The 18,040-nt window shown below is 42.9% G+C and overlaps 1 protein-coding gene across 1 annotated transcript in view; it reads right to left on the reverse strand.

Annotated features, from left to right (window-relative positions):
- Positions 1-9,784: 9,784 nt before the first annotated feature.
- LOC132588206 (BOS complex subunit NOMO1-like) overlaps positions 9,785-18,040 on the reverse strand; it is a 54,974-nt gene continuing 46,718 nt past the window's right edge. Inside the window, exons 27-31 of the mRNA XM_060260557.1 lie at positions 15,770-15,880; positions 14,448-14,549; positions 12,720-12,839; positions 11,073-11,165; positions 9,785-10,226 (exon numbers count right to left, since the gene is read on the reverse strand). Coding sequence (XP_060116540.1) covers positions 10,095-10,226; positions 11,073-11,165; positions 12,720-12,839; positions 14,448-14,549; positions 15,770-15,880 — 558 coding nt within the window. The 3' untranslated portion in view covers positions 9,785-10,094. The remainder of the gene's footprint in view (positions 10,227-11,072; positions 11,166-12,719; positions 12,840-14,447; positions 14,550-15,769; positions 15,881-18,040) is intronic.

Here is an 18,040-nt window from a genome sequence, read left to right on the forward strand (position 1 = left end):
CAGCTATAAAATCTCCGAGCGCCCAGCCCCAACACCCACATTCTCGGTGCCTTTAAGATGGTCTGGCGGGCTCTCACCCACAGCAGAGTTCCCAGCTGTCTAATTTTTATGGATTACCTGAAGCGAAGTTAGGTTTTTTCCCTAGTATCTGACCAATGTTCCCATATCACAAGCCTTGGTTGCAAAGTACCTTTTGGCTGCCATAACAATCAGGGAGCAAAAGGCTAGCTCCCCTTCTTGATGTTTGACTGGTTTTATAGCTGAAACTCCATGTAAATTTGCTATGCTGCACTTTTTATTTCTATGCCAATAAAGGGATTTGGATTTGAGTGCTCCCTTCTCATTTGGTGGCCAAAGTATTTTCATAGATAGGAACATTCAGTCCTGAGAGCTCCTTAGCCCCAAATGTGGTACAGCCCAATACAAGTTTATGCTTCTGCAACAATTAGACCCAAGCTTTAAAATGAAAACGTTTCTTGAAAAAAAATTACGCCTCTCTATAATTGGAGATAGTCTTGTTGAGCTGGTAACAAAGCCTCGATAAAAGCATTTGTGTCTAGCTTCTGTAAAACCAATTATTGTTTTTGGCTATTAATTCAGTGAGCTTTTAAGACCTTTGTTGTACCAATGATAACAAATAATGACACAGCTGTTACTTAGCAACCTCAACTGTTCTCCGAGGACTAGGTTTTTTTAGGGGGGGAAAACTACCACTTGATCCATCACCCATTCGATAAAAGGCACATTTAATGAATCAAACATGAATCATCCGCTATAACTAGCTTGTAAACATTCAATATTAATGAGCCTTTTCATTCTTAAACAAACAAGTTCCCCTAAATGCTTGTGTTCCAATTGCTGTGCTAAGAGATAGGGATCATGTTCCCAACAACAGCCAAAAAGGGATTGCTGAGAGGGGGGAAAACAACACCAGTGCATGGCCATTGAATCCGCTGAAAGGATTGTGAGGCACTCCAAAGGGATCCGTTGAGGCTGGGTGAGTAGGCGTCAACGTGGCAGATGAGGTTCAATGTGGCCAAGTGCAAAGTAATGCACATTGGGGCCAAGAATCCCAGCTACAAATACAAGTTGATGGGGTGTGAACTGGCAGAGAGATCTTGGGGTCACGGTAGATAACTCACTGAAAATGTCAAGACAGTGTGCGATTGCAATAAAAAAGGCCAACGCCATGCTGGGAATTATTAGGAAGGGAATTGAAAACAAATCAGCAGTATCAAAATGCCCCTGTATAAATCGATGGTGCGGTCTCATTTGAAATACTGTGTGCAATTCTGGTCACTGCGCCTCAAAAGGGATGTTATAGCATTGGAAAAAGTGCAAAAAAGGGCAACTAGAATGATTAAAGGTTTGGAACACTTTCCCTATGAACAAAGGTTAAAACGCTTGGGGCTCTTTAGCTTGGAGAAATGTCGACTGCGGGGTGACATGATAGAGGTTTACAAGATTCTGCATGGGATGGAGAAAGTAGAGAAAGAAGTCCTTTTCTCCCTTTCTCACAATACAAGAACTCGTGGGCATTCAATGAAATTGCTGAGCAGTTAGGATAAAACAGATAAAAGGAACTACTTCTTCACCCAAAGGGTGATTAACATGTGAAATTCACTGCCACAGGAGGTGGCGGCGGCTACAAGCATAGCCAGCTTTAAGAGGGGACTGGATAAAAATATGGAGCAGAGGTCCATCAGTGGCTATTAGCCACAGTATATAAATATATATATATATATATATTTATGTGTGTGTATATGTGTGTGTGTATATATATATATACACACACACACACACACACATATATTGGCCACTGTGTGACACAGAGTGTTGGACTGGATGGGCCATTGGCCTGATCCAACATGGCTTCACTTATGTTCTTATGCTTGATTTCATGTGCAGGATTTGCAATTTCACCAATGGCCACAGAATTAGAAGACTTTAAAAGAGACTCAAAAGCTAAATGGGCCATCCATGTTTTGAGAAAGTATGCTATTGCGGGACTTCCTGTTTGGCTGGAAGACAGTCTGCAGCTCCCTAACAGAGGGGGATTTTATTGTCACTGTTCAGGGTATTAAAGACCCCTGATAAGGTCTATGCTCATTAACCCTAGGCAAGGGTTAACCCAAGACGACTTATCTTCCTTTAATGCTGTTGATATCGAACTGGAGCAGTCAGGGAGCTGACTCCTTCATTTCTTGATGTCCGGCAATGGAATGTCAACCATCGTCTGCAGTGACTCTAAAGTGACTTCGGTCACTTAAGGCTGTTGGAATCCAAGCACGCTAGAAGGACTGATTTTAATTGCAAGAAAATAGCAGCCGGGGGAGTTGAGAACATCTAAAAGGTAGACTCATCATTCTTATCTTCACTCTGAGAGACTTTGAATATAGTTTAAACACTGAGTGGATTAATAACAGACGAAGGCAAAGCATAATTGAATGGAAAAAAAAAACTTTTACCTTGTTAAGCTGAGCTCTGTGGCTTTGGATGTGAACAACAGCAAAAAAAAAAAAAAAAAACCTTTCAAGATAAGAGTGAAAGTTGGCAATGGGAGGCTGGTGACGCAGAAGAAAGAAAAGAGAGTTGCCGTGTATATATGCCCATAAACTGCAGAACCTAGAATGAACTGAGCTGAGTGGGGGCACAGCAGGAAAAGAATTCAGCTTGGGAAAACTGAACGCCGTAAAAACAATTGCCTTCAAAGATATTTTGGAGAAAGGACATATTGTTGTGAATTTTTGTGGTTGCGGTTTCTTCATGCAGATCAAAAAACTGCGAGATTAGACACGAGATCAGTCTAAGCTGTGACAGGAAGTGAAACTAAAAGGGGCTGGACAATAAATCAGAGCCTATAAGGACAACAAGAGCTGTGACATCCGACCTTTGAACTAGGAAGGAATTGATTCCAAGACTCAGATCAAGAAAGACGAAGAGAGACCTCTCTAGGCTGGAACTGTACCATAGAGAAATAACGATTGCCATTTTAAAAGGGAGAAAAACTGTCAAAATTGTTAAAATTCAATATCTTTGCTCAGGAAGAAGGGAGAAAAACGAAACTAGTCTCATCTGAAAGAACTGGCTCTAAGCTATTGGATTGGATGCTAAATTTTATGTGGGGATTTTTTTAAGGTTTGGTGATTTTTTATATGTCAGTAGAAAGAACAACACGTGCAAGAGCCCAATCATTTGACAAGATGCAGGCTCAATTTGACGCTCTGGAGGCAAAAATGTTAAAAGCTATGGACAAATTGCATTTGGCAATAAAAAAAGATATTAAAAAAGAAGTTGGAGACCTTAAGAAGGAGATAGAGAATTTTAAGGAAGAGACTCAAAATAAAGTGAAAGAGGTAGAGATGAAAGTGGATACACAGGCCTCTGCCTTGCTAAAAATTCAAGAAAAGGTCATAATACACGACTGTAAGTTGCTGGAGTCACAAGTGCGTCTAAGAGGGGTACCTGAAAAAGAAGACACAGACTTAAAAGGCTATATGGTGGATATCATCACTGAGTACATAGAAGAAGACCCTGACAGATTTAAGAGTATGTTGGAGGGTGCCTACAGAGTCAACTCAGTTTATGCGAAAAATAAAGGTCTGCCAAGAGACATCGTCATAAGATTAAGATCAAAAGAAGTGGCAGAGAAAATTTTGAGGAAAGGGTACCAAAAAGCCTGGGCAATAGAAGGGAGCAGAGTTAAAATAATGAAAGAGCTACCAAGAGAAGTGATCAGCGATAGGAAAAAGTACAAGAAGCTAACCGATCAGTTGCGTGCAGAGGGCACAAGATATAGATGGATAATACCAGAGGGTCTTGGATTTGAACAAAATGGCAAAAGGATTACAATAAGAAGCGAACAAGAGATGCATAGCTTTTTTGAAGAAAATAAAGAACCAACATCATAATGGAGTACAAATTACTATCTTGGAATATAAATGGACTAAATTCACCACAGAAAAGAAGGAGAACATTTCATTGGATTAAAAAGCAAAAATGTAATATAATTTGTTTACAGGAAGTTCATATACAACGCAAGGACAGTAAATTTTTGTGGAATAGAAATTTGGGGTTGGAATTTTTTTCACTAGCAGAGCAAAAGAAAAGAGGGGTGGTTTTTTACATTAAAGAACAACTTGACCCAAAATTAATCTTTAAAGACAAAGAAGGAAGATACATTGCTGTTGAGGTGACGATAGAGGCGAAAAAAACGTTACTACTAGGGCTCTATGCACCCAATGGAGCGAAAGACAAATTCTTTAAAGACATAAATAGACAAATGGACGAAGAGACTTATGATCAGGTATTGATGATGGGCGATTTTAATGGGACAATACAAAATAACCTTGACAGATCAAGTCCAAAGAAGAATGATAAAGAAGGGAAGCTGCCCAATTCTTTCTTTGAGTTGATTAAACAGGAAAATCTAGAAGACATTTGGAGAAAGTTCAACCCTGAGGTAAGAGACTATACATTTTTCTCAGCAAGGCATAATTCTTTTTCCAGAATTGACATGTTGTGGGGTTCCCAAGGCTTGGGCCTCATAACAAAAAAAATTGAGATTCTTCCAAAGGTTTGGGCGGACCATAATCCAATATGCTGGTCAACAAAATTGCAAAGAAAATCAAGAAGATGGAGAATTAATGAGGATTTACTACAAAATAAAGACACTGTATCATTCTTAGAAAAGGAGACTGCAGCATTCTTCCAAATAAATGAAACGGATGATATGGAATATCCAACAGTATGGGACACTTATAAAGCAGTAATGAGGGGTATATTAATTACATTGAATAATAAAGACAAAAGAGCAAGAGAAGAAAGGCTGTCAGCACTGCAAAATGAAATAGATAAAAAAGAAAAGGACTTAAAAAAAAGACCAGGGAAGAAAAAATTAATAAAAGAAATTACGATATTACAATCCCAAGTTAAACATTTGCTGAATAAAGAATTAGAATGGAATTTAAAAAATTTGAAACAGAAATCGTTTGAAAGTGCAAACAAACCTGGTAAATACCTGGCCTGGCAATTAAAAAAAAGGAAAGAAAAACAGACTATAAATAAAATCATGGCAAATGGGAAAACAGTAGTGGATCAAGAAGGAATTAAAAGAGAATTCTTTAAATACTATGCAAATTTATTCAAGGGTGTGAATGTAAGTAAAGAAAAAGTGGAAGAGTATCTACGAAACATTCAGGTGGCACCTTTGACGGAACATATGAAAAAGATATTAAATGACCCAATAGAGAAAATTGAAATAGAAGCAGCAATAAAAGCAATGCAAGAGGGTAAAGCTCCAGGGCCAGATGGATTCACGTCAAAATTTTACAAATCTCTCAAGGATGAATTAACACCCAAACTGTTGAAGTTGTTAAACACGATAAGAGAAGAAGGGAAAATCCCAAAGACCTGGAGGGAAGCTGTAATCTCTCTGATTCCTAAGGAAGATAAAGATAGCACAAACGTAAAAAATTATAGACCAATCTCATTGTTGAATAATGACTATAAGATCTATACAAGAATTTTAGCAGAGCGACTGAAACAATACCTGACCAACTTTATAAACAAAGACCAAGCGGGATTTCTTCCTAAAAGACAAATAAGGGACAATGTAAGAGCTGTTATTAATGTTGTGGAATACTATGAAAAGCACCCGGAAAAAGAAGTGGCCTTATTTTTTGTTGACGCAGAGAAAGCCTTCGACAACTTAAATTGGGACTTTATGTTTGCGGTAATGGAAAAAATTAATTTAGGGGAACAATTTATAAAAATGACAAGAGCAATATATACAGATCAGCATGCAAAATTGTGTATAAATGCAGACCTTACCAAAGAATTGAAAGTGAGTAAAGGAACAAGGCAAGGATGCCCGCTATCACCATTGTTGTTTATAATGACTCTTGAAATTTTGTTACAACAAATTCAAAAAGATGAAAAAATAGAAGGTCTAAAAATTAGAAGATTCTCTTATAAATATAAAGCTTTTGCAGATGATATAGTGTTCATAATGGAGAATCCGGTTCAAGTGTCACCACTGCTGTTAGCTAAGATAAAAGAATACGGAGAACTAGCAGGATTATACATAAATAAGGAGAAATCGAAATTCCTCTGTAAAAACATGCAACCAAATAAAACAAACGAACTACAAAAGGTGACAGGTTGTGAAGTCACAACCAAAGTTAGGTACCTTGGAATAGAGATAACAATGAAGAACATTGATTTATACAAAAACAATTATGAAAAACTGTGGTGTAAGATGGACAAAGATTTGATGAAATGGAATAAACTCAACTTGTCCTTACTGGGCAGGATAGCTGCAATCAAAATGAATATTTTGCCAAGGATAATGTATTTGTTTCAAACCATCCCGATTGTAAAAGAAGCAAAACAATTCAACAAATGGCAAAGGAAAATCTCTGATTTCATTTGGGCCGGAAAGAAACCAAGGATAAAGATGAAGATCTTAACGGATGCCAAAGAGAGAGGAGGTTTTCAACTTCCCGATCTAAGATTATACCACGATGCAGTTTGTTTGACATGGATAAAAGATTGGATAATGCTGTTAGATAAAAAACCTTTGTGGTTAGAAGCTCACGGAAATAGATTCGGCTGGCATGCATACATGTATTATGGGAAGAATAAAATGGATGGTTTTTTCTCTCACCACTATGTCAGAAATACATTACTAAATACTTGGATAAAATACAAGAAATACGGGGACGAGAGAAAACCATTATGGATAGTGCCAGCAGAAGTAATAAAAATAACAGCTGATTCTGAAGAAAAAAGAGAAATGTCATATAACCAACTGCTTAAGATTCAAGGAGACAAAATTGAATTAAAAACCTCAGAAGAGCTAAATAACAATTATGATTGGTTTCAAATGCAACAAATTAAAAGTTTGATGGAAAATGACATAAAATCAGAGGGGATTAGACGAGAACAAACAGAACTGGAAAGAGTCCTGTTAGGTGACAATGAAAAATTGATATCAAAAGTATATAAGTTATTATTGAAATGGTCTACAGAAGAAGAAGTAGTAAAGTCTCAAATGGTCAAATGGGCAATTAATGTGAATAGAGAAATACAAATGGAAACATGGGAGCACCTCTGGAAGAACTCAATGAAGATATCAACTTGTCAAAGCATTAAGGAGAACTGTTTTAAAATGATGTATAGGTGGTATATGACTCCGAAAAAATTGGCTAAGATAAGTAAGAAAATGTCGGATAGATGTTGGAAATGTAAAAAACATGAAGGTTCTTTCTTCCATATGTGGTGGACATGTGAAAGAGCGAAAGAATTCTGGAAGATGATACAACAAGAAATCACCAAAATTTTGGGCTATGATTTTAAGAAAATTGCAGAGACGTTTTTACTTGGATTACAATTAGAAAAATACCCAAAAGAAGACAGGACTTTAATTTGGTACCTGTTATCAGCTGCTAGGACTTTGTACGCGCAGCTTTGGAAGCAAGAAAAAATACCAGAGAAATGGGAATGGACCATGAAAGTTTTATCGTGGTGTGAAATGGACAAATTAACCAGAACACTAAGAGACTATGATTTAGAGATATTCAAAAGGGAGTGGAGAAAATTTAAAGGATATATGGAGAAAACTTGGATATGTGTGTGTGTATATATATATATACACACACACACACACACACATATATTGGCCACTGTGTGACACAGAGTGTTGGACTGGATGGGCCATTGGCCTGATCCAACATGGCTTCACTTATGTTCTTATGCTTGATTTCATGTGCAGGATTTGCAATTTCACCAATGGCCACAGAATTAGAAGACTTTAAAAGAGACTCAAAAGCTAAATGGGCCATCCATGTTTTGAGAAAGTATGCTATTGCGGTGGGGGCGGGGAGGCACCAGCAGGAAGAAGAAGACTGCAGATTTATACCCTGCCCTTCTCTCTGAATCAGAGACTCAGAGCGGCTTACAATCTCCTACATCTTCTCCCCCAACAACAGACACCCTGTGAAGTAGGTGGGGCTGAGAGGGCCCTCACAGCAGCTGCCCTTTCAAGGACAACTCCTGCGAGAGCTATGGCTGACCCAAGGCCATTCCAGCAGGTGCAAGTGGAGGAGCGGGGAATCAAACCCAGTTCTCCCAGATAAGAGTCCACGCACTTAACAACTACACCAAACTGGCTCTCTGGAGGTAAGTATTGCTTTAAAACCGTTTTTGTAGGCTTCCTGGGGACCAATTAGTTAACTACATGTTATTACCTATATGTATAGACTGATAACCTCCATTTCAATATCAGCAAGTATCATAATAAAGGTATTCCCCTGTGCAAGCATCAGTCATTTCTGACTCTGGGGTGACGTTGCATCATGACATTTTCACAGCAGATTTTTTTATGGGGGTGGTTTGCCATTGCCTTCCCCAGTCATCTATGCTTTCCCCCCAGCAAGCTGGGTACTCATTTTACCGACCTCGGAAGGATGGAAGGCTGAGTCAACCTTGAGCCGGCTGCCTGAACCCAGCTTCCGCTGGGATCAAACTCAGGTCATGAGCAGAGAGCGCAGACTGCAGTATTGCAGCTTTACCACTCTGCACCACGGGGCTCTAAGTATCGCAATGCCCCTGTATAAATTGATGGTGCAGCCTCATTTTGAATACTGTGTACAATTCTGGTCACACCTCAACAAAGGTGCACTGGAAAGGGTGCAGAAAAGGGCAACTAGAATGATTAAAGGTTTGGAATGCTTTCCCTATGAAGAAAGGTTAAAACGCTTGGGGCTCTTTAGCTTGGAGAAACGTCGACTGAGGGGTGACATGATAGAGGTTTACAAGATTATGCACAAAATAGAGAAGGCAGAGAAAGAAGGACTTTCCACCCTTTCTCACAATACAAGAACTCGTGGGCACTCAATGAAGTTGCCGAGCAGCCAGGTTAGAACGGATAAAAGGAAATCCTTCTTCACCCAAAGGGTGATTAACACATGGAATCCACTGCCACAGGAGTTGGTGACATCTACAAGCATGGACGGCTTCAAGAGGGGATTGAATTAACATATGGAGCAGAGGTCCATCAGTGGTTATTAGTCACAGGGTATAGATGGAACTCTCTGTCTGGGGCAGTGATGCTCTGTATTCTGGTGCTTGGGGGAGGGCAACAGTGGGAGTGTCCTGGCCCCAATGATGGACCTCCTGATGGCACCTGGGTTTTTTGGCCGTTGTGTGACACAGAATGTTGGCCTGGATGGGCCATTGGCCTGATCCAACATGGCTTCTCTTATGTTCTTAGTGTATCTGAAGAAGTGTGCCTCTCATCAGATCTTGGAAGCTAAGCAGGACCAGCCCTGGAAACTACTTGACCAGTTTAATGTAGTGGTTAAGTGTGCTGACTCTTATCTGGGAGAACCAGTTTGATTCCCCACTCCTCCGTATGCACCTGCTGATGTGGCCTTTAGTCAGTCTCAAGTTCTCGCAGAGCTGTTCCTCTCCAAGAGCAGTTTCTGTCAGAGCTCTCTCAGCTCCACTTACCTCACAAGGTGTGGGGAGGAGAAGGGAAAGGAGATTGCAAGCCACTCTGTAACTTCTTTGGGTAGCAAAGGTTGGGGCATAAATCCAATCTCTTCTTCTTGGATGGGAGACCGCATCAAGGAAGACCAAGGCTGGGGCACAGAGGCAGGAAATAGCAAGCCACTTCTCTGAAAAACATCCAGATCCCAGTAGGGGTCGCCATCGGTCACCAAGGGATGCAGGCACACACACACACACACAAATGCTTTTTACAAAGACTAATGACACAGGCTGGGAGGCAAATCAGTTTTTATTAGCGAGTTGGTCTTGCTAAGCTGAAAACGGGGTGGGGTTGGGGGAATAATTTATGTTCTTCAAACAAAAGTGATCCTGTCAACACTTTCAGGGTGGGAGATGTTTCTCAGTGGCAAAAACCAAACCCAACCAAACAAAAACCTGAAATTCTATTAATGCAACATCCTGCTCCCACCCACCATGGAGCTACCCTGAGTCAAAGGCTCGAGGGGAAAGAACGCCTTTGCCATGTCCCTGGCCCCAGACCTGCTCTTGCTCGCTCTGACACAACCGCAGCTCCTCCCAGCTCACGTCCGCCTCGTCTTCTGTTTCTTGGCTTGCCTCTTCATGTCCTCCAGGCTGCCCGCGTCGGAGCCCACCTGCCCAAGGGCGCGCACACCCTGGAGACGGCTCGTGAGCTGCAGCAACAAGGGGATCAGCTGCAGGGACAGAAAACACAGCAGGTCTCTCCACACTGACCCAAGAGAAAGCAATCAGGTTCAGTTATGCAGCCGTAAACTAACAAGTCCATAAAACGACACCAAACAAACCTATAACGCAGGGGTGGCCAAACTGTGGCTCAGGAGCCGCACGTGGCTCTTTCACACATATTGTGCGGCTCTCAAAACCCCCCGCAGCCCGTTGGCCAGCTTGGAGAAGGCATTCCTCTTTCTAAATTACTTCTCTAAGCCAAGCCAGCCAGCAGTCTGGAGAATGCATTTAAAGTTGCTTTCTTTCCACCTCTCCCTCCCCATCAATTTTCCTTCCTTCCTTCCTGCTCTCAGACATCTGATGTCCGTGTCTTGCATCTCTCAAACATCTAACATTTATTCTCTTAACATTTAAGCAAATTTGGGCAGCCCTGCTATAACAAAACTCTGGGACGTATGATTAATTTATTCTTTCTTTGTCCCACCTTTCCTCCAAGGAGAACAGGGCACTATATGTTGTTCTCCCTTCCTCGTTTTATCCTCCCAATTGTCTTTTGTAAAAAAGTCAAAGGGGAAGCTGACAATTCTGAGAACGCCGACTCTTCTCTTTTAGCTCATTCAACACCATAATGAATGTCAATGCAGCCAAACCTGGCTTATCTTGGGCCCGCAAGAGGTCCTTCTCCTTTGCCCCATCTCTCAAACTGACCCACCATGAGAAGCCAAGCCAAGCAAGGAGCTCGGCTTATGCCCAGTTCCGGCTCCAGGCCTCGGAATGCCTGCATGGCTTCAGCAACATACGCTCATGTGTCCTGGGAACACCCCAAAAGAAGGGGAAACTGAAGAGTCTGTTACCTTATCGTGGTTATATCCGGCCAACAGAAGCAGCAGCGTCAGCGGCAAGGCAATGTAAGACCCTTGTGCAATATCTTGCTCCGGCAACTTTCTCTGCAAACGGACAACAGTTATTACTTTTATTGTGAAAAGCATATCACCTTCTGTGTAGCGCACTTTTCAAGCAGCACCTCTAGAAATGCTACTGGAAACGCCAAAAGCCTTGAGGGCTAAATAAAACTTTTGTGTCCAAAGCCAGCATATCTATGAATGCCAGTAACGGAAGCGGGGGGTGACCTGTACCAACAACACAGGTATGCTTTGGTTCTTGGTATCCCTGCATTTGTGCCTTCCGACGGGGCTTTTTTTTGTAGTAGGAACTCCTTGGCATATTAGGCCACACACCCCTGATGTAGCCAATCCTCCAGGAGCTTACACTAGGCCCCGAAAGAGCCCTGTAAACTCTTGGGCGGATTGGCTACATCAAGGGGGTGTGGCCTAGTATGCAAAGGAGCTCCTGCTACAAAAAAAGCCCTGCCTTCTGAGAGCAGCAGATTTATTCAGTGTAAGAAACAGTAAACTGGACTGGATGGATTCCAGGCCCTTTGTATGCTCTTATGCAACCCATACAGATTTATCCTTTCCTTTCATTTATTAGTTCCCTTGACCAATGGTCTTAAGCTCAACATAAAACGAGACATCGAATAAAAGAACTACAAAACAAATTACGGAACAGAATAGAACGTAATTTGAAACCAAAGCAGATTAACTAATCTTCATAATCTCATCCTTCCTGCCCCCACCAGCAGCCTCCCGTCACCATCTTTTAACATCACACTTTGCCCAAGAGGGACCAACCCTCTTATTTATTTATTTAATTCGATTTGTATCCTGCCCTCCTCGCTGAAGCAGGCTCAGTGGTCATGCATATGCATGAATATAAACATACAATAAAACATTAAAACAGTTAAAACCATTTAAAACATAGAAATTGACATTTCGGGTGCTATGATCTTAAGTGTGTTGTCTTGCTATTCCAGCTCGGTGTTCTCCTCCGTAAAGCATATCTCAGTGGTCCAGATGTTCCGCTAGTCCGTGATTGGTGAAGGACTGAGAAACCAGGTGGAACTAGCTGGGAGAGAGCAACTGTCTCTCCTTCTCGCACCCAGGTCTCGGTCATGCAAGCCAGGTCCATATTTTGCTCTAGCAGAAAGTCCCAAAGGACAGAGGTCTTATTATTTATGGACCTGGCATTACACAACACCAATGTCGGAGGCGGGTGCTTCAACTTGGCTCCACTGTCTTCAACCGTTGGGATAGTACACAGGCTGGAAGGAGGCCGAGCATTCTGGTATCTCAGACTCCTTCCTGTAAATCTATGCCTGTTTCCACCGCTGAACTTTCCCCTCTTGGCAGCATCTCCTCTGCCCCCGCCCCCAAAGACAAGCTGGTTGGAGTACTCCAACACCACCCAGACAGCCATAGTGGGGTTACAAAGGCTGATCTGGAGGAGAGGGAGGATGTTACAGCCAAAGAAAACACAACTGCAGAAGAACTGGAGAACATGAACCCTCCCTCAAACAGAACTTGCTGGGAAATCAAGAACTGCCTCGAATCAGAAATCATTTGTGTCATTCTCAGAATCAAATTAAACAGAGGGACGCTTACAGTGGGATTGAAAACCAAAGTGATGTGTTTGTTGTATCCAACGGTGGTGAATGAAACTTGAGGCAGGGTATAGTCGTACTGAGATCTGGAGAGAGTTGAGTCTAAAAGCACCACGTAATTCTGCGAAATGGAGACAATGAAAAAAAAATTAGACCGGCAACAGAGAATTGCAATGGTGGAAACTGAACATAGGTGCTGGATCGTGGCCACTCAGTCCAGAGAACAAAGATCAGCGCTGTCAATAGCTGCTGCGTCATGATGGAAGGCAGGAGTTCGTTGTCTTCACCTTCCTGTTGTAGCCTGGCTTGCCCTTTGGAGAAGAGCAAGTCCCCCTGTTCTTCTGCAATTTCTTCCCTCCCAGACATCTACAAAAACACTGCTAAGCTATAATATTTTAATGCCACCCTTTCAAGGAATTCAGAGTGGCAAACAGCCCTGAAAGATAGGCTAGGCTGAGAAAGAGGGAAAAGGAAAGGAAAGGTCCCCTGTGCAAGTACCAGTTGTTTCTGACTCTGGGGTGATGTTGCTTTCACAACATTTTCACGGCAGACTTTTTACGGGGTGGCTTGCCATTGCCTTCCCCAGTCATCTACGCTCCCCCCCCCCCAGCAATCTGGGTACTCATTTTACCGACCTCGGAAGGATAGAAGGCTGAGTCAACCTTGAGCCAGCTACCTGAAAACCCAGCTTCCATGAGGATTGAACTCAGGTCGTGAACAGAGCTTAGGACTGCAGTACTGCAGCTTTAACCCTCTGCGCCATGGGGCCAGGCCCCAAATCACCCAGCATTTCATTTTCAGCTTGGTGTGAGCCAACTCGCTGTAGTGGTTAAGAATGGTGGACTCTAATATGGAGAATTAGGTTTGATTCCCCACTCCTCCTCCACATGCAGCCAGCTGGGTGACCTTGGGCCAGTCACAGTTCTCTCAGAGCTCTCTCAGCTCCATCTGTATCACAGGGTGTTGGTTGTAAGGAGGGGAAAGGAAAGCAAATGTAAGCCACTCGGAGATTCCTTTGGGTAGTTCAGAGTGGGGTATAAAACCAACTCTTCTTCGTCTTTTTCTTCTTCTTCTCTTCTTCATAGCTAAGTAGGGATTTGAATGTAGTTTGCCCCAAACTTAGTCCTACATCCTATCACAATACCAAATTGGTTGGTAGTGACAAAACTATCGTCATCGATTAAACATTTATACCAGGGATGGGCCAAACTTGCTTAACATCAGAGCAACATAGAATAAATGTGAGATGTTTGACAGCCACAAGACATGAATGTTAGATCCTTGAGAGCTGGGAGTGTCATGAACATGACAGGGAGGGAGGGAAGGAAGAAAGGCAGGCAAATAAATGGGGGTGCGAGGGAGAGGTGGAAAGAAAGCAACTTTAACTTTAAATGCATTCTCCAAGTAGCCAGTTGGCTTGGTTTGGAGAAGTGATTTAAAGAGAGAAATACCTTCTCCAAGATGGGTGACGGGGAGGTGGGGGCTTTGAGAGCCACACAATATGTGTGAAACAGCCACATGCAATTCCCAAGTTGCAGTTTGGTCATGCCTGATTTGTACTCTACTTATCTCATGGCACTAGGCAGCTTACAACCCCACATTTAAACCCAAGCCCAATAAAACCCAGCCTATCATCAGGGAGATGACCCATTTCAAAGCCCCAGTGAGTCTGATTGCCTTGCAGCATCTCCTAAAGCCCAGCTTCCTAGGGAGGGAACCAGAAGAATACCTCTCCATCTCGGAGCAGCGGTGGGAAGTGGAAGAACAGGGACTGCCCCAACGAGACTGTGTGGACGGGGTTATCAAGGTTTTCACTTTTGTAAAGCTTCACCTGCAAAGGGAGAGGGGAAAAAAACACCAAAAAGATGCAAAGTCTTACTTGTGACTGACAGAAGGCTGCTACTGCCCCCCTCTTCCTCCCCTTGGTATTAGGCCTGGTTAGCACACATAGGAGAATTGAGAAGGGCATCAAATGTCTGAATGCATCTCACATGCACAAGTCTCCTTGCAAATCAAAACCCAGGACTGCAGGCAAAGGAGAGGGACAGAATCTCTCTCCTTGATGTATAGAGCTTTCTATTTGCATAGAAGAGCTGGGTGTGGGGTTGAAGGAAACTTTAATGCTGAAATACACCACCAGCAGTCCAAAGTGGCCCAGTCTGCCACCTCACTACCATGGTCACAACAGGAAGATACTTACATCAATTATGTTTGCGGGCAATAATCAAAATTTGATTAGGAGGGTTGCTAAATTTGGCTGGATGGCTCATCGAATTAGGGAAGAAACAAGGAGGTCTAGTCGGGATTTTTACTTTATCCTTGGTTTTAACACTAATTTTATATCTTCTGAGTTTTGAATTTTGTATTCATATTTTATGTGTCCTTTAGATGGCATAATATATTATTATTGTATAATTATATCACTTTTGAATTGGTTATGAATTGGACTTTTATGAACAGTTTGCTGGTCTATGACCATTCTAAATAAAATTCATATTCATACTATCATGAGCGTGCGAACCAGGCCCTAGTCTTTTTCCAAGCCTTTAGCTGCCAGCAGAAGTAGCAGGAAAGCTAAGACGACGATTACTGTGCTAGAGTTTTCTGCACAAGTCTAACTTAAGAACATAAAAGAAGCCACGTTGGATGAGGCCAAGACTCATCCAATCCAACACACTGTGTCACACCGTTGCCAAAACCCAGGTGCCATCAGGAGGTCCACCAGTGGGCTCAGAACTCCAGAAGCCCTCCCACTGTTGCCCCCCCCCCAAGTACCAAGCAGACAGAGCACCACTGCTAGGAATGGGAACGAATGAAAGTTTGTGGTAGGTCAACCGGCACGAACTTTCCATGAACTTTCAAGCGCTTTGTGAATGGATATGTTTGCAGAGCCCACATGCAGGCAGGGTGGGATAAAAACTGAAGGACAGAAGGAAGGAGAGAGAGAGAGGGAGTATTAAGCATTTGGGAGGAATGCTTGCAAATAAAATCCATGGGAAGAAAAATCTTTCCTTGGAGGAAGTCCCAGAGAGAGCTGGAGAATGCACTTACCCATAAGGTGGGGAGGTGCTCTGAAGAGGTGATCACATTTCCACTGAGGTCAAACTGGTTAATCTGGCGGAAGGCGATAATATTCACATCCCCGATGTCGTTGTTGCCAACCTGCAATATGCAAACACACAGTGGCTGGCCAGACGGAACGTTTGATATTTAAGTACGAATGACGTTATCAGCTGCTCCTAATCAGCTCATGCAGCAATAAAAAAATGGAACATTCATGCGCATTTCAAGTGCGGAGAAATATACCCTGTGCCACATAAAAGGAACATCATGCATGAAATGGCTTGAACAGATGACTCCAGGCGGAATTTTTTTTTAAAAAAAAAATACAACTCCCCCAGACTTTCAAATCCAAAACTTCAATGAAGGAGTTCAGTAGTGATAATCCCTCCCCATCAAACTATTTCATTTAAAGGGGGAACTGCTGCACCAAGCAGCTACAATGAAGCCAGATGGCTGTGAGAACACTGGAGTCGGCTTGCTGGACCAGACCTAGGGCCATCTAAGCCCACGTTCTGTCTCCAGTGGTGGAGACCAGCCAAACGATTCCGGAAACGTCTCCTGTGAATTACCTCCCAACTTCTGGTGAACAGAGGAGAGCCTCTGGAGAGCCAAGTTCAAGACAGCAGTCCTTTAATTTGTCCACCCCCTAAAAGAGTCTAAAGTGGTATCCATTGGTCCACCTTGTGGATATGAACTCCGTTTCCTAGTTTTGCATTTGCATTTTGCTTGTATTAGTACAGACTTCTTTCTCTCCTGCTAAATGCATGGCCTAAACAAATGTATTTATTTTATTATATTTATATCCCACTCTCCCCTATCAGGCTCAGGGCAACTAACAACAGCTAAAACACACAAAAGTAAATATTACAGTAAAATCATAAAAATCATGACAATGTCTTAGAATCATAGAGTTGGAAGGGACCTCCAGGGTCATCTAGTCCAACCCCCTGCACAATGCAGGAAACTCACAGACACCTCCCCCCTAAATTCACAGGATCTTCATTGCTGTCAGATGGCCATCTAGCCTCTGTTTAAAAACCTCCCAAGGAAGGAGAGCCCACCACCTCCCGAGGAAGCCTGTTCCACTGAGGAACCGCTCTAACAGTCAGGAAGTTCTTCCTAATGTTGAGCCGGAAACTCTTTTGATTTAATTTCAACCCATTGGTTCTGGTCCTACCTTCTGGGGCCACAGAAAACAATTCCACACCATCTTGTAGTGGTTAAGTTTGGTGTAGTGGTGAAGTGTATGGACTCTTATCTGGGAGAACTGGGTTTGATTCCCCACTCCTCCACTTACAGCTGCTGGAATGATCTTGGGTTAGTCATAGCTATAGCAGGCGTTGTCCTTGAAAGGGCAGCTGCTGTGAGAGCCCTCTCAGCCCCACCCACCTCACAGGGTGCCTGTTGTGGGGGAGAAGATATAGGAGATTGTAAACTGCTCTGAGTCTCTAATTCAGAGACAAGGGCGGGGTATAAATCTGCAGTCTTCTTCTTCATCTTAACATATACAAATTTTAGTCGCTAGATGGTGTTGTTAATTCTTGGTTAGCGCTGTTTGCTGTAGTGACATTAGATGTTATTAGCACCTTGTTTCTGTCTAAGGTTGGGATTGCATTTTGCTTGCATTAATCAGTACAGACTTCTTTCTCACTTGTTAAATGCATGGCCATGGCGCAGAAAAGCTGTGGTACTGCAGTCCTAAACTCTGCGCACAACCTGAGTTCGATCCCTGGTGGAAGCGGGGTTTTCAGGTAGTGGGCTCGAGGTTGACTCAGCCTTCCATCCTTCCGAGGCGGGTCAAATGAGTACCCAGCTTGCTGGGGGGAAAGTGTATAGATGACTGGGGAAGGCAATGGCAAACCACCCCATAAAAAGTCTGCCGTGAAAACGTTGTGAAAGCAACGTCACCCCAGTCGGAAATGACTGGTACTTGCACAGGGGAAGGTTGGGATAGATATTAAGGCTGTGGGGTGGTGAAGTACTGGATGCCTCCATTAGTTGTTGAAAGCCTGTTTAAACAGAACCGTCGTGCAGGCCCTGCGGAATTGTGGCAAGACTAGCAGGGCCCTAATGTTTTTAGGGAGAGCATTCCAGAGGGTAGAGGCCGCCACCAAAAAGGCCCTTGCCCTAATGGACAGCCAAACAGCCGAACAGCCTTCAGCCCAGGGATCATTAAAAGGTTTTGGGAACTTGATCGTAGTGCTCTCTGAGGCTCATGTGGGGAAAGGCAGTCCTGGAGGTAGGCAGGTCCCTATTCTG

This window comes from Heteronotia binoei, chromosome 20 (genome assembly GCF_032191835.1).
Source record: "Heteronotia binoei isolate CCM8104 ecotype False Entrance Well chromosome 20, APGP_CSIRO_Hbin_v1, whole genome shotgun sequence".
Lineage (NCBI taxonomy): Eukaryota > Metazoa > Chordata > Lepidosauria > Squamata > Gekkonidae > Heteronotia > Heteronotia binoei.